This window comes from Myxocyprinus asiaticus, chromosome 10 (assembly GCF_019703515.2).
Source record: "Myxocyprinus asiaticus isolate MX2 ecotype Aquarium Trade chromosome 10, UBuf_Myxa_2, whole genome shotgun sequence".
Taxonomy (NCBI): domain Eukaryota; kingdom Metazoa; phylum Chordata; class Actinopteri; order Cypriniformes; family Catostomidae; genus Myxocyprinus; species Myxocyprinus asiaticus.
This window is the reverse complement of record NC_059353.1, coordinates 30,821,437-30,847,087: the sequence shown is the minus strand read 5'-3', so window position 1 is coordinate 30,847,087 and position 25,651 is coordinate 30,821,437. Positions and strand designations below refer to the sequence as shown.

At 41.3% G+C, this 25,651-nt stretch overlaps 1 protein-coding gene across 2 annotated transcripts; it reads left to right on the top strand.

The window, feature by feature from the left end:
- Positions 1–12,725: 12,725 nt before the first annotated feature.
- On the top strand, positions 12,726–25,602 carry si:dkey-229b18.3 (uncharacterized). 2 transcript variants are annotated; one of them, XM_051708950.1, is made up of 7 exons: positions 12,726–14,180; positions 16,492–16,565; positions 16,688–16,922; positions 20,033–22,281; positions 22,486–22,695; positions 23,243–23,345; positions 24,679–25,602. In XM_051708950.1, exons 1-6 carry the CDS (start codon positions 13,853–13,855, stop codon positions 23,342–23,344), a joined length of 3,198 nt encoding a protein of 1,065 aa, XP_051564910.1. In that variant the 5' UTR covers positions 12,726–13,852; the 3' UTR covers position 23,345; positions 24,679–25,602. The 2 variants fall into 2 exon arrangements, with proteins under 2 accessions (XP_051564910.1, XP_051564911.1); XM_051708951.1 differs by lacking the exon at positions 16,492–16,565 and having other exon boundaries at positions 13,967–14,180.
- Positions 25,603–25,651: the final 49 nt, after the last annotated feature.

Here is a 25,651-nt window from a genome sequence, read left to right as displayed (position 1 = left end):
GATTCTTATATTGCTTCTCATAATACATAATTTATTGTTCCTAGCGTGCAAGTCAAAGTTGAAAATGGCAAGGAAATACTCTAAGAAATCTTGGGAGGAATCAAGAATCGGCTATGGCAAGCCCAACTCCTAAGCCTGGCACATTTTTAAAGACATTTTTGAAAGAAATTGATGCTTCTGTTCACCAAGGATGCATTAAATTTATCAAAAATATTCCCATAAACATTAGTAATGTTTCAAATTATTATTATTATTATTATTATTATTATTATATATGAGTTTTATAATTGTATTATTAAAATTCAGTTCCTTTTCAAGTCTTTAAATTTGATGCTGTGTCAGTAGCTGATGCTGCGGGAGCTCCTCTTAGGGGCGGTGACCTTAAAACCCTATACCATCATGCCAGTTTCACTGGCTGGTGAAGCTTGGTGCTCCACCCTATGCGGGCATATAAGCTGGAGTCCAGTGCCACACCATCAGAATTGTCTTCTTTCAGGGTCGCGTAGACATCTTTCATGCTCTGGAACATGTTTTGTTTATTTATTTTTAAATAAATCTTTTCTTTCCCCAGTTTTGGAATTCCCACTATTTACTAGGTCCTCGTGGTGGCGCGGTTACTCACCTCAATCTGGGTGGCGGAGGACAAGTCTCGGTTGCCTCCACTTCTGAGACCGTCAATCCGCGCATCTTATCACGTGGCTTGCTGTGCATGACACCGCGGAGACTCGCAGCATGTGGAGACTCATGCTACTCTCCGCGATCCACACACAACTTACCACGTACCCCACTGAGAGCGAGAACCACTTAATCGCGACCAAGACGAGGTTACCCCATGTGACTCTACCCTCCCTAGCAACCGGGCCAATTTGGTTGCTTAGGAGACCTGGCTGGAGTCACTCAGCACCCTGGATTCGAACTCGTGACTCCAGGGGTAGTAGTCAGTGTCAATACTCGCTGAGCTACCCATGCTCTGGAACATTAAATAAATGCTTTGCTGTTTTAATCTGCACCCAGTCAGCAAGTTGACTCCTTTTTCTCCCTGCGTACTCCTGCAAAGAAGTTAATCTTTTAAACAGTTCTGTATTATTGTATTGTTTGCGTTGTGTGTTTTCTTTCAGTGAAAAGAAACTAAAAGTGCCTTTTGCTTAGCAACATCTTTTTTTTCTTTCTTTTTCTCCCCAATTTTGGAATGCCCAATTCTCAATGCGCTCTAAGTCCTCATGGTGGCGTAGTGACTCGCCTCAATCCGGGTAGCGGAGGACGAATCTCAGTTGCTTCCACGTCTGAGACCGTCAATTCGCGCATCTTATCACGTGGCTTGTTGAGCGCGTTACCGCGGAGAGCATGTGGACGCTTCACGCTATTCTCTGTGGCATCTGCGCACAACTCACCACGCGCCCCACTGAGAGTGAGAACCACATTATTGCGACCACGAGGAGGTTACCCCTTATGACTCTACCCTCCCTAGCAATCGGGCCAATTTGGTTGCTTAGGAGACCTGGCTGTAGTCACTCAGCATGCCCTGGATTCGAACTCACGACACCAGGGGTGGTAGTCAGCATCAATACCCGCTGAGCTACCCAGGCCCCCTAGCAACATATTTTTAACCTTTGTGTTGTGTTGAAATTGTTTACCTAATTTGGTGTTCCTAGTCAAAATTGACCAACCTATTAAAAATTGCTTATAAATCTCTCGTTATACTATATTATCAACAAATATTGGATTAGATCTTTTTGTCAGCTTATTTTCTTTCAGTTAGAACAGGTTTTGTATTTCTTTTTGGAGCTTTTTGATCGTAGGCCTCACTGACCTGAGATTATGCACCTCTGTTTTTGAGTGGGGAAAAAAAGCATTATTTGTGAATAATTTTTGCAGTATTAAATAAAATATGAAAACATTCTGTACTAAAAGAAACGGCCCTTTTTCAGGACACTGTATTTTAAAGATAATTTTGTAAAAATCCAAATAAGTTTACAGATATTATTGTAAAGGGTTTAAACAATGTTTTCCATTCTTGTTCAATGAACTATAAACAATTAATGATCATGCACTGTGGAACGGTCATTAAGACACTAACAGCTTACAGACGGTAGGCAATTAAGGTCACAGTTATAAAAACTTAGGACACTAAAGAGACCTTTCTACTGACTCTGAAAAACACCAAAAGAAAGATGCCCAGGGTACCTGCTTATCTGCGTGAACGTGCCTTAGGCATGCTGCATGGAGGCACGAGGACTGCAGATGTGGCCAGGGCAATAAATTGCAATGTCCGTACTGTGAGACGCCTAAGACAGCACTACAGGGAGACAGGAAGGACAGCTGATCGTCATCGCAGTTGCAGACCATGTGTAACAACACCTGCATAGGGTCGGTACATCCGAATATAACACCTGCGGGACAGGTACAGGATGGCAACAACAACTGCCCGAGTTACACCAGGAACGCACAATCCCTCCATCAGTGCTCAGACTGTCCGCAATAGGCTGAGAGAGGCTGGACTGAGGGCTTGTAGGCCTGTTGTAAGGCAGGTCCTTACCAGACTTCACCGGCAATAACGTCGCCTATGGGCACAAACCCACCTTCGCTGGACCAGACAGAACTGGCAAAAAGTGCTCTTCACTAACGAGTCGCAGTTTTGTCTCACCAGGGTTGATGGTCGGACTCACATTTATTGTCAAAGGAATGAGCATTACGCCAAGGCCTGTACTCTGTAGCGGGATTGATTTGGAGGTGGAGGGTCTATCATGGTCTGGGGCGGTGTGTCACAGCATGATCGGACTGAGCTTGTTGTCATTGCAGGCAATCTCAACGCTGTGCATTACAGGGAAGACATCCTCCTCCCTCATGTGGTACCCTTCCTGCAGGCTCATCCTGACATGACCCTCCAGCATGACAATGCCACCCAGCCATACTGCTCGTTCTGTGCGTGAATTCCTGCAAGACAGGAATGTAATGTGTTCTGCCATGGCCAGCGAAGAGCCCGGATCTCAGTCCCATTGAGCATGTCTGGGACCTGTTGGATCGGAGGGTGAGGGCTAGGACCATTCCCCCAGAAATGTCCGGGAACTTGCAAGTGCCTTGGTGGAAGTGTGGGGTAGCATCTCACAGCAAGAACTGGCAAATCTGGTGCAGTCCATGAGGAGGAGATGCACTGCAGTACTTAATGTAGCTGGTGGCCACACCAGATACTGACTGTTACTTTTGATTTGAGCCCCCCCCACCTTTGTTCAGGGACACATTAGTCCATTTCTGTTAGTCACATGTCTGTGAAACTTGTTCAGTTTATGTCTTAGATGTTGAATCTTTTTATGTTCATACAAATATTTACACGTTAAGTTTGCTGAAAATAAAAGCAGTTGAAAGTGAGAAGACGTTTATTTTTTTGCTGAGTTTACATAAAGTGCATGTGCAAACATGTGCAAACAGTACAAGATGGTACAATAATTGCTGAAACAGTACAATAGGCACAGTAAAAGACAGTGCAGCGCCGACTGGTGCACAGTTCTAGTGTGAAAGTGTCAGATGAAACAGGTAGCGCAAAAAGATATTACAATTTAATAGAAAATGCTGTGAATGTAAACATAACATATTATGACATAGTATTCAGCAGATAAGCTTATACTATATATGGACATAGCAGTTATTGGGGTAGCAGCCAGGTAGAAGTGACAAGAAATTAAGTACAATATTTTGTGAATACAGTAGCAGCAAAAAAATTCAGGTAGATAATACAGAAATGTGCAAAATTGCAAAGGGAGTCGGATGATGTTCAGTTGAGTGTGTGTGTGTGTTGTCAGTCCAGTCTCTGAGTGTTGAGGAGTCTGATGGCTTGGGGGAAGAAACTGTTACACAGTCTGGCCATGAGGACCCGAATGCTTCGGTACCCTTTGCCAGATGGCAGGAGGGTGAAGAGTTTGTGTGAGGGGTGCGTGGGGTCATCCACAATGCTGTTGGCTTTGCGGATGCAGCGTGTGGTGTAAATGTCTATGATGGTGGTGTCCTCAATATCCTCTGCAGGGTCTTGCGATCCAAAACGGTGCAATTTCCAAACCAGGCAGTGATGCAGCGGCTCAGGATGCTCTCGATTGTCCCTCTGTAGAATGTGGTGAGGATGGGGGGTGGGAAATGAGCTTTTCTCAGCCTTCGCAGAAAGTAGAGACACTGCTGTGCTTTCTTTGTTATGGAGCTGGTGTTGAGGGACCAGATGAGGTTCTCCGCCAGGTGAACACCAAGGAATTTGGTGCTTTTGACTATCTCCACAGAGGAGTCGTCGGTGTTCAGTGGAGAGTGGTGTTTCCACACTCTCCTGAAGTCAACAACCACCTCTTTTGTTTTGTCCACATTCAGAGACAGGTTGTTGGCTATGCACCAGTCCATTAGCCGCTACACCTCCTCTCTGTATGCTGACTCATCGTTCTTGCTGATGAGACCCACCACGGTCGTGTCATCGGCGAACTTGATAATGTGATTCGAGCTGTGCATTGCTGCACAGTCGTGAGTCAACAGAGTGAACAGCAGTGGACTGAGCCCACAGCCCTGGGGGGCCCCAGTGCTCAGTGTGCTGCTCCCGATCTGGACTGACTGAGGTCTCCCAGTCAGGAAGTCCAGGATCCAGTTGCAGAGGGAGGTGTTCAGGCCCAGCAGGTTCAGCTTTCCAATCAGGTGCTGAGGAATGATTGTGTTGAATGCTGAACTGAAGTCTATGAACAGCATTCAAACATACGTTTCCTTTTTGTCCAGGTGGGTGAGGGCCAGATGGAGGGTGCTGGCGATCGCATCATCTGTTGAGCGATTGGGACGATACGCGAACTGCAGGGGGTCCAGTGAGGGGGGCATCTGGGTCTTGATGTGCCTCATGACAAGCCTCTCAAAGCACTTCATGATGATGGGTGTGAGTGCAATGGTAAGACATAGAACCTGGTTATTGGGAGGAGGGGTGGTCTTCCTCGCTGCCACATCATTCTGCACCTCAAACCGAGCATAGAAGTCATTCAGCGCATCTACAAGGGAGTCAAAGTCAGGTGATGTTGTCCTGTAATTGTTGATGGCCTGGATGCCCTGCCACATGCACCGCGTGTCGCCGCTGTCCTGGAAGTGGCTGTGGATTCTCTGGGCGTGTGCGCGCTTTGCCTCTCTGTTGGCCCGGGACAGTTTGGTCCTCGCTGTTCTTAGGGCCGCCTTGTCGCCTGCTCTGAAGGCGGAGTCTCAGTTTGTGCTTGTACGTGAGCATGTGTGCGTTTCTGTGTGTGTGCATGTGTATGTATGAGTGCACAGATCAGAGGCCTTTATTTGCACACATGCACATATGTGAACAGGAACATGTAAGAAAGCATGTGTAACAAAAGTTTGTGTTGGGAGCAGATAAAGGAGGAAGCGGGAGCCAGTTTCCACAGTCCACGTGAGTCACGTTTATTACAAACAAAACAGAAATCACTTTTCAGCATAAACAAAACCAAAATACTGCTTTTCAGCATAAACACACAAGATCTTGCTTTTCAGCGTAAACACTCTCTATGAAATGGACATGCAGTCTCTGTTGTGTTCCACTCTCTCTCTCTCTCTCTCTCTCTCTCTCTCTGTTGACTGGGTCATCTTTTATCTCCCCCACCTCTCACTGCGAATATAGAAATGGTAATTAGTAGCAATTCATCTCAGGTGAAACTCCTTACTGCTTTCTCTCTCTCCAGACAGGCATTTGACCATGCCCTCGCCTCCACATACCCCCACCGCCCGACTCAGCCCGGAGGAACCATCCAGACTGCACCCCCCCCCCCCACCCCTTTTCTGGAGAGGAAGTCTGCGACAGCCATCTGTGCCCCCGGTCTGTGGACCACCTCAAACTTAAATGGCTGGAGTGCCAGATACCAACGGGTGATCCGGGCGTTGGCATCCTTCATGCGGTGGAGCAATTGGAGCGGGCATGTTCTGAACAGAGGGTGAATGCCCGTCCCAACAAATAGTAGCGGAGAGTAAGGACTGTCCACTTGATGGCCAAACACTCCTTCTCTATGTGCTGTACTTTGTCTCTCTCATAGAGAGCTTCCGACTAATGTACAGCAGCGGGCACTCCTCCCTCTCCACCACCTGGGACAGTACAGCACTCAGCCCCCTTTCCGATGCGTCCATCTGTAAAACTAAAGGGAGAGAGTGCAGAAGTGGCCTGCCACAAAGTGCAGCTTTTACCTGTGTGAAAGCCTGTTGGCACAGCTCCGTCCACTGGACCGGATCTGGAGCTCCCTTTTTAGTGAAATCAGTCAGCGGGCTCAAACCTACGATAATAGCCAGCCAGCTCCAAGAAATGTCTCACCTCCTTTTTGGTCTTGGGTCTCGGGCAGGTCGCAATTGCTGCAGTTTTATCAATTTGGGGTCGCACCTGCCCATGCCCCAAGTGGAAACCCAGATACCATACCTCCACCTGTCCAATTGCGCACTTCTTCGGGTTTGCTGTGAGCCCCGCTCGTCGCAGCAGCCTCAGAACGGCCCCCAGATGCTGCATACGCAGTGTGCGGCCTGAGGACTCTGTCCATAAGTCGCTGAAACGTAGCCGGGGCCCCAAACAAACTGAACAGAAGGGTCACAAATTGGTGTAACCCAACCGATGTGGAGAAGGCCATTTTCTCACGGGACATCGGCATTAAGGGGATCTGCCAATAACCCTTTGTTAAATCCAGTGTCGAATAAAAGCAAGCCGTGCCCAACCGATCGAGCAGTTCGTCAATACGAGGCATTGGATACGTGTCAAATTTCGACACCACGTTGACTTTCCTTTAATCCACACAGAACCGAACCGAGCCATCGCTGTTAGGCACCAGAACCACCGGGCTGGCCCAGTCACTGTGAGATTCGTCTAGTACCCCCATATCAAGCATGGCCTTTAATTCTTCCTGTACTACCTGTTTTTTGTAGTACGGTAGGACCGACTACGTACCACTACCCCTCAGGTTGTCTCAATTTGGTGTTCTATGAGATTAGTGCAACCGGGGAGAGGCGAGAACACGTCAGAGAAATGTTTTTGCAATCTGGAAAACTCTGTACGTTGTGACGGCGAGAGGTGGTCTCCACAAGGGAACGAGCTCCTCCCTCTCCAGAACTGCTGTCGCCAAGGATACGGGGACCACCTCTCTCCATGGTTTTAGTAGGTTGAGGTGGTAAATTTTATGAGCCCCGCCCTATCTATACGCACTACCTCATAGTCGACTTCCCCAACTCACCGTGTGACCTCAAAGGGCCCTTGGCACTTCACGAGTAATTTCGAGCTCGATATGGGCAGTAATACAAGTACTTTATCTCCCTGTACAAACTCCCATAACCGGGACTGACGTTCTTGCGCCTGTAGCAAATTCTCCTGTGATAGTTGCCCCAATGTGTGGAGTTTTTCTCTCAGGTCAAGAACGTATTGAATACAATTTTTGCTTTGTGAAGGTCCCTCCTCCCAATTTTCCTTCATAACGTCTAACACGCCACGGGGCTTACACGCATATAATAATTCAAACAGCGAAAACCCAGTGGAGGCTCGCGGGACCTCTTGCACTGCAAATAACAGGAGTTCGAGCCACCTATCCCAATTCCAAGCATCTTCGTGCACGAACTTACGAATCATATTTTTTAAGGTCTTATTAAATCGTTCGACTAAGCCGTCCATTTGTGGATGGTATGCGCTTGTCCGAATCGATTTAATACCCAATAATTCTTACAGCTCGCATAGTGTACGTGACATGAAAGTAGTGCCCTGATCAGTGAGGATTTCTTTCAGAGTCCCCACACGGGAGATTATTCTGAAGAGTGTCTCCGCAACACTAGGATAAAGGATAAAGTTAATCTCTGTGAAAAAGAAAGCATGTAATACTCAAAAGAGGTTCTGCGTGTACGTGAGCATGTGTGTGTTTGTGTGTGTATGTGTTAGTGCACGTGTGTGTGTGTATGTGCGTGTGCACAGGTCCGAGGCCTTTATGTTTGCAAGCACATATGTAAACATGATGTACAAAATAAAAGCATTTCAAAACAAACTTCCTGGTTAAACATTAAAGCACACTAGTGTGATAAACAGTACAGAATGTTTTCATATTTTATTTAATATTGCCAAAATTATCCACAAATAATGCTTTTTTCACTCAAAAACAGAGGTGCATAAGCACAGGTCAATGAGGCCTACAATCAATAAGTTCCAAAAAGAAATACAAATCCTGTGCTAATTGAAAGAAACAAGTTGGCAAAGATATAGTCCAATATTTGTTGATAATATAGCATAATGAGAGATTTCTAAGTAATTTTTATAGGCCGGTTTTTGACCAGGAACAACAAAAGTGTAACTAGTTGAAACCTTAGGGAAGTTGTGATACCCTGTGTGAGTAAAGTCAGTAAGTTTTAGTCCAATAGGATAACAATAACTAGCATTTTCAGGCAAAAGAAAATCCTCTTTGGATCAAAATGACCGGAACACAACATGAGGGTTAAAGATGGCGTTTTTGCAAATGTTTCCACAAGCACATGAAAATGAGCAATATATCCCTCTGTCTGACGGGCACTAAACAGTGCTGATTGAGACTGATTGCTTTCACTGTGAGTGCATGAAACTCATGACACTTGTCTCTTGGCTTGCTTTTGTTCTGAAAGCCAGAGCAAATCCCCTCTCCTCCCACTTGCTTCTCTGCGGCTACCAAGGGACTGTATTGGTGAGACATGAGAGGATTGGATATAGAGCCTTTTCTGTATATCAAGCGGCTTCGTCTGGATGTGATGATCTGCCCCCCACAATTGGCGTGCATTATTCGGTCACCATCGGTGGAGATAAGGAGGATTGCTCTATTTCTGGTCTTTCATTAGTGAAACGTATTGCACTTAGGTGAGGCGCTTACCTTATTTTCCATCAAGAGAGGGAAATTGGACAAAGCGGCCTCTGAGGCTGAGTTGATTGAAGTCCTTGCTTGAGCCTTAAAAAAAAAAAGGTGAGAGGAAAGGTGTTCACAGTGTCAGTGTGGCACTTCGGACACAAAGATCATTGTCCAGGAAATTGTCAGGTCTATAGGCGGCCTGGTGTCAGTGGAATGACACCCCTGGCTAAAAATTCAATTCTCAGGAATTCAATTCTCACTTTCCTCAAAGGTGAGAGCCGGGAGCGAGAGTATGACATTTCCCCTGTATAACAGAATGGTTTCACACTGTTTTTACTGTTGTTGACACCATGCCATGCATGTTATGACAACGGAGATTTAAGGTGCCTCCATATCGCATAGCAGCCATCTCGGTTTTCCCTGTTGTCACGAGCGGGGAACGAGTTAGTGGTGCGCCACAGGTCACTTCGATTTCACTTTGTTTTTACTGTTGCTGGTGACATGCCAGAAGACCTTGTTGCAAATACACGAGGCATGCATTCTGGATAAACCCCGTGGAGCAGTTTATTCTGCTTTGTATGCTGGGAACGAGAACACTATTCAAGTCTTTACTGTTGATGGTGTGCCAGAAGTCTGCAATGCCTCAAAAAGACTGACAGACCTCGTAGTGCTGCACAAGACACAAACATGTTCACAAAAGTGAGCAAAAACCCAGCTTAACAGATTCGGTTGCTATGAGCGACCACCCCCCGATGGTGGGTGGCATTCATTCGCCAGTGGCCACACAGGAGTCCCTGGTTCTTTTGATCCACTTCTTGCTTGCATGGCACGGTCTCCCGGGGGTCTCCAGCTGGGAAATGAGCACAGTTGAACACGGCCACGTGCTCCAGTTTGTAAGGTGAATGCCTCACTTAACACATTCTGTCCTCCGATGTACAGGGCAGGATGCACCGATTTTACACTCTGAGGTGTTGTGATGTTGATTGGAGGCTGAGCAGCATCTGTGTTACCTCAACGATTGATTTTGCTAGCTCAATTGGAGGTACAAGCATGTAAGCACAGAGTCCCGATGCTTGCACATTTGGGCCTAAGGTTCAACTGGACAAACAGCACACCAAGCTTCACCAGCCAATCAATTTGGCGTAATGGTCTAAGTTGTCAAGGTAACCACCCCAAGAAGCTTCCACAGTGTCAGCTACTGATGCACAGTCTCATTCCCTCCTTTAAGGGAACCAAGGTTACATCAGTAACCGAAAAGTTTTACCCATATTAGTAAAGACCCATTTTCAGCCATCCTTGCTTCAGTCTAAGAATATACGGTGTCGTATAATTTGGTACTCAAGAAACCAGAGACCATGGGCATTTTGAGGGGCAGTGGCACAAGCCAAGAAAAAGGGCACAACGGCATTTATTTAAAAAGATAAAGTAATTTGTAACATTATAAATTATGGTAATTCTTGATCAATTTAATGCATCCTTACTGAACAGAAGCTTCAATTTTTTGCTGCTTTCCAAAAGGCTTTCCACTAGATCATGGAATACAGCGGTCAGAAATTGCTCCCATTCAGGCACCAAAGCATCAGCGAGCTCAAGCACTGATGTTGAGCGATGGGGCCTGACCATTCTAATTCATCCCACTGCTTTATGGACCTCACTTTGTTCACAGAACCATGCTGTAACAGAAAAGGGCTCTTCCCCAATTGTTGCAATATTGTTGTGTTCTAGACTATTTCTTCCAACTTTGTGGCAGCAATATTGTTGTATGCAATGGACAGTATTAAAATTAGTCTTAAATGGATATAAGGGGTCTAGCCCAAACCATGACAAAAAGCCCAAGGCCATTATTCCTGCATTACCAAATGTCACAGTTGGGACAATGCATTTTGGCAGGTAGAGTTTTCCTGGCATCTGCCAAACCCATATTACTCCATCAGACTGCCAGATGGTGAAGCATGATTCATAACTGTATAGAATTTTGAATCCTAGTTTTAAACTTTGAGTACATTTGTACATAAAATGCATTTTAATCTTAGTATGTGTCATGGTGATAACTACTAATAGTCATTAACAAATGACCAAGTCTTGCTTGGCTTCATCAGTTTTCATCATTATACAAATTATCACTGCATCTAAAGTTTGCCAAAACAAAGCCTACCACACCACAGTCTTCAGTATAAAAATCTCATTATGAAAAACCCTTTTCTTAATTTCAAATCAAGTTTGTGTAAGATTGTTAGGGTATGCAAGCATTTTTTGGAGACTTTTCAGTTGAGGAATTTAAGAAGATACAAAATAATGTAAAATTAAGTAATTTGATTTTTTTGCTTTGTATAATGTGTGTGTGTATATATATATTTATATTTTATGGTCAGAACCTTGCATTGTGTGAATGATATTTCATTGTTTTGCTTTCATGTTGTAATTTGATGTTTCAGCATATAAAGGCAATGTTAATGTAAAAATTACAGGCTGTTCTGTGATGACATAGATTTATATTATATTATTTGGATTATGAATATTCCTTTCCAGTAATCCTACACACAGTCGATTATCTTTCTCTCTTTTTTCAACATCTCCAAGTACTATTTCATTGTGAAGGTTTCTATTTATGTCATCATAGAATGTCAGATAGAGTTCATTTGTTTACAACTGCATTTTATCATAATCACTCTCAATAACAAAGACATTTTACCACCATCATTAATGTGACTGCTTGGATGAGTGCATTAATGAAATATGTGTTTTATTAATAAAACAACATTTTAATAATGATTTGAATTCAGCAAAAACAACTTTTTGCTAAATCATGAAATTGATTTATCAAGGGATGAGGAGCTACTAAAGAAACAGACACAAAAATAAAATTATGTTTGTGATGAATTGTCTCAACTGAAACCATTGCTCTTAATATACTCTAACAGTATAAATGAGGATTGGCGGTTTTAGTGGAACCACAGAGGACCCACCTTGGAGAGCAATATTAATGTTGAACTGAATTTCATTGCTCTGTACCTACAAATGTATCAACCATATACAAAGATGAGAAGAAACCTTTCAGCTGAATCAGATTACCTGAATGTAGACTTCACTTTACTGTCAACAATACCATTTCCCAAAATGTAACACACTTGCGGACATTTTGTGAAATGGGAAGTCTCATTGGGCTGGAAAGTTAATTAAATAATGCAATAGAGTTTTGTTTAAATGAAGCATTGATGCAAGACTACATGACCATGGCTCATTGGTCAGTTTTTTGTTTACAAAAAGCATAAGCAAGTCATTTGATAGTTGCCACGGCATCACTGCTTTGCCAAATACAATATTTTAATTCTGTTTACAAATGACAATTAGGGGTGCATTCAGAAAGAAGAAGAAAAAAATCCCTGCAGAATAATCCCAATTTGGTGTACTAGTGTGAACACCTGCACTGCATTTGACAATATAGGCTACATTTATTTTAGCAATTTTCCTGTTTATATATTTGGCCAAAGATACGAAAATTACAACAGATTTGAACAATCATACATATACATTGCACATGCATTTATAAATAATAACCGTACCAAAACATAGAACTATGACACAATCTGTCGAAACACAAATAATGCGTACAAATACAAGAATGCGTAGCATCATGTATGTCTATGATAAGGCCACAAATTAAAATCAGCCGAAAGTCAACAATATTTTCGGCGTTATCCTTTTTCATCTTGATAAACTTGACACTAAGTAAGGTAACGCTGACGTCAACAACCTATCTTCATGCAGGGAAAAAAGTAGGGAAAACAGCTAATTGAGTGACAGCCTCAAGGACCAATGGCATCGTCCGCAGATTCCGTTCTTTAAAGAGTCCACCAATAATCGTCGACGAAGGGAGGGGGTGAGGCATTAGGGCGTCGAGGCGAAGTTAGGTTGACGAATGGAGACCAACAGAGGACTACGAGTTAAAAAATTGGATTATTTGATCATCTGACTGGGTTTAACGTTACATGAACGGACACGGAGCACGTTCAGGGGATATCGCGGATTATATTGTTGATTTTGGAGACCGCCGTTTCGCGTTTGGATGTGTTTCGCGCATAGGTCGCGCGACAGATTAGCTGCGGCGTGTTGAGACCGAGTTCAAGAAATCACAAGTTGCACGCGAAAGAGGAAGATCCGTCCGCTCGATTGTTACTGTTGCCCGCGTAGAGAATTGGATACTTTCAATGGATCTCCTGTTAAGACGTAGTTGGCGTTTCGGTGTTTATTGACACATTGTTGCCTCAAGTGTAGTTACATCTGAAGAAAGAGGCCCCTGAAGTATCTGTCAAAATAATAGTTTAATATTAATGACTGGCATCCACTGCATATTTGACAGAGAGGATTCAAGCCATTTGTCAGACCACGATTGTTTGTGTGATTGTGTATAGTTCAGTTTCACAGGACAACCAGGCAGTTTTATGGAGCAACTTTAGAATACCATCCATGTCCCAAATTTTTATCTCATTATTTAAATTATTCTCAACTGTCGGGATAGACTGATGGCTTTTGATTGTGGAGGTGGTTGTTCTGTTTAAAATAAAATTTCACATGGATTATTTGTAATCTTTCATGTTTGTTAGGATGTGATGAAAATGTCTTGCGCATCATAAGCACCAAAGATGATGGACTTAATTGTAAAATACTTGAGCTGCTCCCCCAATGCTTCTTAATAGCATCCTGGAATTCTGATACCTCTTGAGACTGTTTTATTTATTGTTGTTTATTATAATTATCATAATATTGTTGAATAGGCTTTGCTCCTTAAATATCCGAATTGGAGATTTGTAGTGTGTCCTGCATGACCTTTGAATCTTTGTGACTTTTGTAGATAATAAAAACTTCATAAACACACTTTAAGAGCGTCCCTGATTTCAGAAGCGTTTTAATGTCGGCGGATGAACCCAAGGTGAAAAGTTCTGCTTTTTGCACATAGGGGACACAATCATAAACAATCTGCACTGGAAGTAAAGTTGTCTTGAGAAAGAAATCCGGTGAAAATGGCCAGTGAATGCACCAATAACGCTCAGTATGGTACTGATGACACCTTACGTACTACTAAACTCACAGCGCGCGAGCAGCGGGAACGCGCGGAGATGTGTGTGAACAGCGGATGCGCGTCCGTCACATCTTCTGCCTTCTTCGAAGTCATCGGCGACTCTCTTTACCGCAAGAAGTTAGAGAAGGGTTTCGTCCAGTACCGGGAGGTGCTGGCTGAACACAAGCGGCTCCAGTCCATAGCAGCCTTCCATGAGAATAGACCGGGCAATTCGCACCATACCCTGGATGACACCTACAGACTGGTGGCCGAGCACTATTGGTGGGAAGGTTTGTCATTTTCTTTATTTATATCTGTTTTATTACACACAACTTGTATAAAGTCTCGTCGTGAAACAGGTAGGGGACTCTTGATAGACATCGCTTGTTTATTAAAATTGTAGTAAACATGGAACTTGATCGTCTTCTGGTTAAAACTTCTGTTCTGTTGGGTAGTGATCAGTAATGATTCCTGACCATTGAGTGTCTAGTGGTTGCAAGTTTACCTAATTATTGTTTAGTCACTAATTACTAGGCTAATTAAAGCGATAGTTCACCCAAAAATGAAAATCATTTATCATTTACTCACCCTCATGCCATTTCAGATGTGAATGACTGACTGACTTCTGCTGAACACAAATGAAGATTTTTGGGAGAATATCTCAGCTCTGCTGGTCCATACAATGCAAGTGAATGGTGGCCAGAAATCTGAAAGTCCATAAAGCCAACATAAAAGTAATCCATAAGACTCCAGTGGTTAAATTCATACCTTTAGAAGTGATATATGTGTGAGTGTGAAACAGATACATATTTAAGTCCTTTTTTTTTTTTACTAGAAATCTACAATCTCACTTTCATGTGGCACCTGTTTAGTTTCACTTTCAAATCTGAAAGTGGAGATTTATATTATTTAAATATTGACCTGTTTCCCACCCACACCTATCATATCGCTTATGAAGATCTAGCTTTAACCACTGGAGTCTTATGGATTACTTTTATGCTGCCTTTATGTGCTTTTTGGACCTTTAGATTTCTGGCCACCATTCACTTGAATTGAAAGGACCAAATGAGCTGAATTATTCTTCTTAAAAATCTTCGTTTGTGTTCTGCAGAAGAAAGAAAGTCATACACATCTGGGATGGCATGAGGGTGAGTAAATGATGAGAGAATTTTAATTTTTGGAGAAACTATCCCTTTAATTACTAATAGTGCATTTAGTACATGGACAGTCCACCTGAAATAATCTGATTTTAAGTGCCTTGATTTAGGCCACAAATTAATTACTGATGTTACCTGACCCAATCATTTGAAGTTTATGGATCACTTCTTCTTGGGTTTAAACCTACAACCTTTCAGTTGCCAGCTTAGTTCTTTAACCGAATCTACACCAATCCACCGTCCTAAGAACTGATTCAACAATGTCAATCTTTACTCTATCAGTGGTATCTATCAAGTAAGGAGTTGTGTTGAGACTAGTACACTTAACTGTCAGTGGGCTGCATCGTGTGGTGTTTTTTTTCCGTGCTACAAAAAAATCCTTGTTTGCCAAATGAATCTGATCCTAGATGAACAAATCATTTAAAAAAGGATAATATGCCCATGTTTACTTCAAGATTGATTGTAATTATAGATACAAATTTGAAAAATTGGTGAAGATGACTCAATCTTGTTCGATCAATAGCACTGTTCATTTATAAAGCTAAGATATATATACATTTATGAAAGTACAAAGAATATAGAGCTGTTCAGCAGTGATGTCAATTTGTAGGCGAACCTGGAAGTCTAATTCACAATGAGTTTTTATAATGGGTTTTTTCAACATATGAGTAAAATAAGGTCTGTGGTAAACATTACTTGGTGATAAGTGGACATTTTGTTCTACAACATAAATTACACACTTTCATACTTTTTTCTTCCAGGTTTTTGGACTATAAACTGAACCTCTCTATTGATAATGTATAGACCTGTGTGGATCAGTTTCTGTTTGTTTGGAAAATCTGTGAAAAGAAAGAAGTAACATGAATTTGCAATCCTTTTAATGTTTAAAGACATGATTGTTATGAATTGTCCTTTTCTTTCACATGAAGAATAACATGCTGCATGAATCTTGTTGCAGTCCTTTTAGCTGATTTACACTATCCTGCATTCATCATTCGAGTAAGCTAAAGTTTGGTAAATCTAATAAAAAATTTAAAAAAAATAAAAAACTTTTTTTTTATTTATTTTTTTTACTCTTAACCACTTTTTCCATTGGCAAGTGTCTCATTCAGCTGGAGTCTTGGCTGCAGTGCCATACTTATGAGATGATGATTAATGGGCTTTTTGTTCTGTTTACATTATGCTGGTGGAGAAGTATTCACTACTTCTGCTAAATCTGACAACAAAACTAGTACCCTAGCTGGAGGCAGCACAGTTTGTACTCTTAGTCAAAAGAATGTGAAAATGAAAGAGAATGGATGATGCACAGAGAAGAGAAGTTACACACACAACTGAGATACATGTTGAGTAAAGGAGTGGTCTGAGAGCACTGACTTTCTTTTTGCAATGTCACATAGACTAAACATTTTTCATTAATAATTTTGTGTGTTGTATTTTTTTTTAGGAATGTACTTTCAGGTCAGAGACTTTGTCCTTGGTTGTGAGGAATGCCAGCGTAGTCAGTCTGAAAGATCAGAGGTAAAACTGGCTATTAGAACATAGTTATGCATTTCAGTCATGATTATGACAATGTTTGTTTGTTTTAAAAAATTTTGTTATCTCACTCCTCTCTCACTTTCACTTTGTCTCTCTCTCTCCAGTGTTCAGATGTGGAACTTATCTCCAGGATGGTGAAATCACATAGTCATGAAGTCTTAAGAAAGCTGAATGGTCAACGGGAGGCAGGGCTCTTCTGTGACATTACACTGAAAACTGGAGGTGGCCAGTCTTTTGTTGCCCACAAGGCGGTCCTTGCGGCAGTGAGCGAGTACTTCCAGGAGTTATTTACTGAAATGGACTCCGCCACAAACCCTCAGTCGCATGTTGACCTCACAGGTATGAGTGCAGTACATTTTAAAAGACAAACCAATTTTAAAATCAGCGTTTGTTTACACTTCTGTTAATCTACAAAGCATTTTTTGAAAGTTTTGAGTGTAATTTTTATTTAGGTAGGCCATTCATCTTCTGTAATTGATTTTATTTGTTGTTTACTTTGTCAAATATTGCTTGTTACGAGGGGATGCCCCTATACTACTTTTTCTCTCCTGATCCAATTCTCATGTTTGTTTTTTAATGAGTTTAGAATATTAATACTTCATTCTGTGGAACTGATTGTGGGTACTACACTGCCTGGTCAGAAAAAAGTTGCATACTCTAATATTTAATTGGACCGCCTTTAGCTTTGATTACAGTGTGCATAAATATTTGGCCGAGATCTTGTATTGATGCGGGAGAGTCAAACCACTCCGTAAAGTCTTCTCCAGCACCTCCCAAAGACTTCTAATGGAGTTAAGGTCAGGACTCTGTAGTGGCCTATTTGAAATGAAATGAAATGATTTCTCTTGATCCCTGAACCACTCTTTCACAATTTGAGCCTGATGAATCTTGGCATTGTCGTCCTGGAATATGCCTGTGCCATCAGGGAAGAAAAAATCCGTTGATGGTATAACCTGGTCATTCAGTAAATTCAGGTAATCAGCTGACTTCATTTTATTGCCGCATAACATTGCTAAGCCTAGATCTGACCAATTGAAGCAACCCCAGATCATAACACTGCTTCCAGAGGCTTGTGCAGTGGGTACTGTGCATGACAGGTGCATCGCTTCATGCGCTTCCTTTCTTACCCTGACACGCCCATCGCTTTGAAATAGGGTAAATCTGGACTCGTCAGACCACATGACCTTTCTCCATTGCTCCACAGTCCAATCTTTATGCTCTCTAGCAAATTGAAGTGTTTTTTTCTGGCCACACAGCTGTTTAGTCCCAATCCTGTAAGTTATTGTCGCATTGTGCATGGAAATGCTCTTATTTTCACTTAAACATAGCAGTGAGTTCTACTGTCAATTTTTTACGATATGACATCAAGCGTTTTAGTAATCTCCGATCACGATCGTTAAAGATTTTTTCTGTCCACATTTCTTCCACGAATGTGACTGTTCACCACTATCCATCCAGGTTTTAATAACGCGTTGGACAGTTCTTAACACAGTTCCAGTAATTTTAGCAATCTTATTAGTTGTTTTCTTAGCCAATAATTTGCACCATCTGAAACATTAACATCTTTTCTACGACCACAGGATACATCTTCCGACATGGTTGTTTAAGGAATGAGAAGCTACACACTGCGTCAGTTAGGGTTAAAAGACTTGTTGCCAGCTGAAATATATTAATCACTGCAATAATGATCAAATCATAGGCTCTTAAGTATCTGCTTATTTAAATCCAAACAGCAACTTTTTTTTTTTTTTTTGGCCAGGCAGTGTATTTCAAATGTAAAGAAACACAAACCTCTAAGTACACATTTTCATTATAAAACAGAGAAAACAATTTCATAAAAACGTGTAGCCTATTAAGAAAAACTATTGTTAACTAGTCTGCTGTATAATGCAGCAGCCAAATTAACAGTAATTCCAGAAAAAGTCTTCAGAAGAAAAGAAGCCAGTTCTATTTGCAATTTTTTTTTCCAGCTTTTGTCTGGACTTTAATTTAGATCTCTTTGTTCACATTAGTTGTAAACCCAGTCAACTGAAATAGTCAAGTCATTTTTATTTGTATAATGCTTTTCACAACACACATAATTTCAAAGCAGCTTTACAAAACAAAAACAAATCTATAATGTCTTACAGTGATCATTGTGTAGTTTGATTAAATATGATTGTAAAATATGTATAGAAACTAAATAATTGTATTTAGATCCCCTGTGAGCAAGCTGAAGGCGACTCTGGCAAGGAACACAAAACTCCATAAGATGTTGGTTAATGGAGAAAAATAACCTTGGGAGAAACCAGGCTCACTGTGGGGGCCAGTTCCCCTCTGGCTAACAGCATGAATATAATGCCAATATTAGTCATTTGTGTGCAGTGCAAGTCATGGTTTTAAATTTGTAAATTAAGTAAGTGTTAAGGTTTAGTGTTTTCAAAATAAAAAGAAAAGATTTTTTTGGAAATACAATTGTAATTTATAATACAATATTGTGCAGAAGTTTTAGGCACTTGTGAAAAATGTTGCATAGTGAGGATGTCTTCAAAAATAATGCCATAAATAGTTTTCATTTATCAATTAACATCATACAAAGTCCAGTAAACATAAAAAAGCTAAATCAATATTTGGTGTGGCCACTTTTGCCTTTAAAACAGCACCAATACTCCTAGGTACACCTGGACACAGTTTTTCTTGGTTGTTGGTAGATAGGATGTTCCAAGCTTCTTGGAGAATTCGCCACAGTTCTTCTATCTATTTAGGCCATCTCAATTGCTTCTGTATCTTTATGTAATCTCAGACTGACACAATGTTCAGTGGGGGGCTTTGTGGGGATCATGACATCAGTTGCAGGGCTCCCTGTTTTTCTATTCTAATCTTTTCTATTTGCAGAAGTAATGTTTGGGAGTCTAACATTTTATATTTCCTATTGACACACTAAAGCTGAAGATATAAATAACCATCTTAAGACAAATGCTTTTGTGAAACATCTTATGTGCCTAAAACTTTTGCACAATACTGTATATTAATAATAATAATAATAATAATAGTTCACAGTAGTTTATTTAGCTTCTCCCTCATTCTGGTTAAATGTTCCTCCAGTGCCATTTTCAATGCATGTCATAAGCTAACCGAACCATCGAGCATCTACATTTATTAAATTGAGCCTTTTGCAATTCACAAAGTAATTGTATGTCTTCAAGACACTTAAATACAAACGCATGAGTAATATGGACTACTTTAATGGGGCTTTTATGGTCCATTTATGTAATTCTTGGAACTTGACGGTAATGACCATGACTAACACGCGGTATTGGATTTGGATCGGGTTCGCCAAACTTGCCACATTTGTATTCCAACAGTCTAAATCCATAACCATTAGGCAGACATCGTCCTATGACAGCACCCTTAATTTTTGGTTTTTTATCCTTGATGGCATTAATCCACTATAATTTGTGCTCCTATAGGTTTCAGTGAGCAGAGCTTGCTTGCTTTACTTGAGTTCTCTTACACTTCGAACCTAAATCTGAATCTGGACAGCTTGACAGAGGTTTGTGCCATGGCCCGTCATCTACGCATGTGGCCCGCCCTTGAGGCCTGCTCTGCTATAAAAAAAGAGCGAGAGACATATCAGCCATGTTCCAAAATGCACAGTACTGCTGGTGAACCAAATAATTCAATGTCTGGGCCTTTCAGGAGAGACCACTTTTCAACTACAGGAGGGAAAGTGGGACTCAAGAGGAGGAGAGGGAATGAGGAAGGAGAAAGCTCTGGGTCTTCATGGAAAACCCAAGCGCAGTACAGAGAGCACATTGGTGATAAGGTGTCAGATGAATCTGAAACAGAAACCTCAAACCCTCAGCTCCAATGCCAAGACCCGTCCAGTTTTCATGTTGAGAAAAATGGCTTTCCATGCAGCCCAAACCGTAGAATGAAGCTTATGGACTTCAAGTCTCCATCCGGCAAGAGAATGCCATCATCTCGGCCCACATCTTCAGTCATCTCATCTCCTTGCACCTCTACTCGTTCTTCCTCTCCATCACGTCGCTTGCTTCGTTCCTCACCTGGTGCTGCCCTTGCTTTGCGCAGACTCCTGCCCAGAATTGACCTCTCCACCAAGAGAAAGAGGAAGTCTTCTAACTACCGGACATACAAGACCCGTTCTGAATTCTCAGTGACTACGTCCCAATCTGAGGCAGCCTCTTTGACTCATTTATCCTCAGTAAAGATAAAAAATGAGGATATGGAAGAAGAGGTATGTAACACAGTTTATCAGGATGAGGTGTACAGCCCCCGTGCTCAGGAGAAATACCGTCTTCTTAGTTTCCTTGGCTTGCAGAGGAAGTCTCTGGTTCCTGGTCCAGAGGAACTGTCTGGCTGGGGTCAGAAGAAACGGCTTAGGAAGTCAAAAGTCAGTGATTATTCGCTCACAGCCCGACGTAAACCCCGTGCACAAGGAGTCACATTGGGTTTTGGAACCAGTTTAGGAGCACTTGCAGCAGTTAGTCCTTCTCTGTCCCTCTGTGACATGAGCAGAATGGACTTACTGAACAAACCAGTGAAAGTAGAGCCCCAAGAACATTGGAAACAAGAAAGGTCCAAAAGGAAAAGACAGGATTCTGCAGGGCAAGCTGTACAACCAAGTGCAAGGATTACACGTAGCAGGGCTTTGCTGCAGACAGACTCCAGTTTAACTACCAATGAGCAACCTTTCAGACGTCACCATAGAAATAAAGACAAAACACAACACCAGCCTGCAAGAAGAGGTAGGCTACTAGCACATGAAGACTGTGCCACTCCAAAAAGGACTATTCTAAGGATAAAACATGAATCTTCTGACAATGCCATCCTACCACCTATTCACCATCGCAATGCTGCCTACCACCACCAAGGAATACAAACTCCTAAAGCAACAGGACCAGCACGCAGGGGTCGCCCACCAGCAGATCGCACAGTAAGGTTAGCCACAACAAAGTCGCAGCACACAAAGCGGTACAAACCTGGCAGTCCCACAACTGACAAACCTAAAAGTTCAAAACAAATTGAAAGCAAAACAAAATGCAACTATGCCACAGGAATGGCACAAACAAAGCACAGCAGAACTGAAAGAGGAGCACGGGTGAAGGAGAACAAAAAGATTATAGAAAATGTAAAAAGAAAAGAGAGCCTTGAAATTCAATATGGTGCCATGAACTGGGATACCAACCACCAGCATCTTCACAGTCATCCCCTTTATAAAACCATAAAGGAAGAGCCAGCTGACCCCATGCCCCTAACCCAGCCATTCCCAGCCACCGATCTCTCAGACCTGGGTAAGCGTCAGAGCAAACCACCCATCAAACTGTTGGATCAAGGCTTCCTCTTTGGCTTTTGTCGGCCACCAAGTGGCATCAAACGGGAGGAGGAGAGTGTGGACATCTGCCTGACTCGGTCTGTCTCCCATGGAAGAAGTTCCCATGGGGATTCATCACCTGAAATGGCAAAAAGAGATCGGGTGAGGGCCAGGATTATGCCAGATCGAACGGGTCTAAATGGGCCTCATTGGGCTGGACTGGGCAACAGACCGACACCCTTTTCTCAAAGGATTGCTGTTCGAGTGAAGACCGAGAGTGATGAAACAAGTGTATCCCAAAGATTGAAAGTAAGCAGAGTCCCTAAACAACCCCAGGCCAGCAAGAGGAGCTGTAAGGTCAAGAAAGAACCAACAAAGACAAAGGTAGTTAAAGTCTTTGTCTCATGCTAGCATTTGGTGGTCTTTATTCTTGTGACAAATAAAAGCTTGTTGTGTAACTATTACATAAGCTTTTATACAAACTTGTTTTGGGGAGCAGTATGTGCATGTGAATGAGACTAAACCTTAACTAGTAATACTCAACTAAAATGGAATCTAATGAGAATAAAACATTTCTTTTCTTGGTAGAATGTAAATAAGCTGCTTCCTTTGAGCAGTCGCCGTTCCGTCCTATTGGAATCCATCCGACGGGCACGTCTCAAACAGCAGAAGGGTCCTCAAGATCAGGCCTCCAGCGGAGCACATGCTTGCCTGCAGTGCAAGGCCTCCTACAGGGACTGTGATGCGCTCATCATGCACTGTATCAGGCACACTGAAGGCAAACACTGGCCCTGCCCGGTATGTATTATGTCCCTTGAGGTCCTGTTATTCTGCTGTATCCCCCTCCTAACAGAATGCCTGACCACTGTACAAAATTCTCTCTCTTTTTTTTAATTTTTATACTCTCTCACTATTTTTGGTATTTCTGCATTGTATTGTGTTGTATTTAGTATTATTTCCAATTGATTTATCCACCCCAGGATGAATGAGGCCCTATCATATCCTATCCTACTGTACTTTACCCTACCTTACCCAATTCTAACACTGTAATAAGCTTTACAGTCAGTATCTGGATTTTGGTTTTATGGTGGGACAAAGGTGATTTTCCTTATTATAATTGAGTCATCTGTGCCCGGGGCCTAGCAGTTAGCAGTTATGTCTGACACATTGAGCTTTGATGCTCATGCGATTGTCGCAAGTTTGAATCCAGCTAGCTCTCCCCCATGATTTCCTATATTTTATATATACTTTCAGTAAAAGTTGCAAAACGGCAAAAGGAGGCTTTACAGTAAACTAAAGCACAATATATATTTATATATTTCAATTTCTCTACTCTCTCTCGCAGTTGTGCAGTAAAACTTTCTTCAGACAGAGAAATGTGAGGAATCACATAAGGACACATAATCCCAAACTCTACAAATGCCGCCAGTGCATTGCTGCTCACTGAGGTAATGCATAAGCACCTTTACATAGTCTGTAATGCACAGCCACAGACATCTTGTGGCAACTCATAACGTAAAAGAATAATATAATAAGTTAAATGTAATAAATGTTCTGCTGTAAAGTAGAATAGCAATGTTTTTTATGCCTTAAAGGTGCTGTAAGCAAATTTTTATTTATTTATTTTTATTCAGGTTTAATGTCATATTCAGATTCATAACAGTTGAGGCCGCTATTTTGCTACTGTTGTGTTTGACAATTGTGAGAAGATGCACTCGGTCTAAAGCCCCATACACACACATGCAACGACTTCCTGCAACAAATCGACCTCATCTCATTCATTTTCAATGAGAGCTGGCACATTCCGGAGACACGAGCGACCTCTGGTGACTAGATGTGGGGGCGTGGCGAGTGGTACGACAAGGTTGAGGAAAGTTTAACTTTATGCAAATCAGAAGCGACTTTCAGGAGCGACAACCATTAAGAGGGAAGAGGGTGTTAAGTGGAGGTCATGTCATCCTTCTCCTTTGAAATAATGGTGTTGAATGCAGACTAGATGGAGCAGCGTTGCGATGTTTCTGTGAGCGATTTCACTGTTCTGTGATTTGTTTGTAACAACATACATGGATATAATAAAAAATGAAGTGTGGGAAAGAAACTGTCAGCAGTCTGAGTGAGTTTGATTCATACGTTGATCTTTTATTAATGATACGATGCAATGAGCACTGCCTCAGTTTATATAAAACACTCTCCCCTGAAGAATGTGCATTTTAGGGACAAGAAAACTGATTAATTGTCAAATTAAAAATAAATCTTAGTTTTACTGACAGTATATCTCATCTGTGATCATATTTTCAAAATACGTGGCCAGACGTGCAGTCCACCAATAACGTTAGAGCGACAGCAGTAGAAAAGCCCACTAGGGACTTCATAGTACAGAGATTAGAGACATCAAGCGATAAAGTCACTGCATGTATGTACGGGGCTTAACGATATCTTTGTAGGGCAGTGTTTTGGAAAGAGGGGTCGTGTCAGCCCAGTCTCATGGAAGTTCCAGAATGGCTAAACGGCTTTAAAAAAGGATGCTATTGTTTTGTTTGGTAAATTTTAATTTTTCATTCAAATGTTTTAGGTTAACAATGTAAAGATTTCTCCTAATGTAATAACCTATTACATTGTGCAAAAAAACTTTATTACATTATGGTCACAATTTTATAACATTTTGAGAAAATTACATTATTAACTTTCATTACATTGAATGCAGTTGTTACATTATATGCTTTATGAGTTGCTGCACATCTCAGCATTGCCTTGATTAATTGATGCTTTTTTTAATTTTAGGTGAAAAGCCACAGGATAAAAAATGAACAGGAGCAAAGCTTTGATTCTTGGAATATTAATGCTGTAAATACCAAAATTCTGTGATGTATGACAGTGAGGTTCAATTTATTAATGTAAATAATATCCTAATGGTTTAAATTCTTTTCCATTACAATGATAGTTGTTGTTGTTATTTAAGTAACTAAGCTGAAGTTACTTTGCAATTGATACAGATGTGTTGAACCAGAACTTGAATAAGTGGTGTTTTTATTTCTCAGGGGGTGGAGCCTGATGGTCATAGTGATATATGTATAAGAAAAATTGTGTAGAATGCTTTAAATTTGTAACAACTAATGTAATTACTATGTTATTACTATTGTTATGATTATTTTTTTATAAATGGTATAATCTTGAGTGCACTTAATGTTAGCTTTGTTTTAAAACCTAAGAAAGATGCGGTGGACTGGGATGTACTTGAATGATTGTTGGAGTGGAGCTGATGGACTGCCCTTAATTTGTGGTTGTCTGGCAATGTTTAAAAAAAAAAAAAAAAAAAAAATGATTACAGAAATTTGAGTCGAGTTTTTAAATGAAAGTTGTGTAAACTGGGTTAATTATTCTAGCAGTCATGAAATAGTTAACCTGCAATGATGAAATGCCATTATTTGGATGTATACCATTTTGTGAATATATTTTTGTTTGACTACAGCTTTTCAATATGACTGTCTTTTAGATAAGGGAATCCCAACATGTCTAATGTGACTTTTTCCCCCTCCTTTGGATAATACCTTGTCAAACTTTTTATGCATATCTTTCTTTAAAATACAATGCAATTAACTTGTATGAAGAAGTTTTAAATGTTGAGGTGTGTTTTGTCTGAAAACACAAGTTTAAAATGTAGAATGACCAAATAGCCATATAAATAAATTTTGCATTTTAAAACTGCTTCATGTGTATTTGTGTACTTTTGGGTATTTTGGCTGTTACACCAAGT

Coding starts and splice junctions, on each gene's coding strand:
- si:dkey-229b18.3 (XM_051708950.1), top strand. CDS start 13,853: ATGGCCAGTGAATGCACCAATAACGCTCAGTATGGTACTGATGACACC. Junction 14,181..16,491: donor CGAGCACTATTGGTGGGAAG/GTTTGTCATTTT, acceptor ATTTTTTTTTAG/GAATGTACTTTCAGGTCAGA. Junction 22,282..22,485: donor AAGAACCAACAAAGACAAAG/GTAGTTAAAGTC, acceptor TTTTCTTGGTAG/AATGTAAATAAGCTGCTTCC.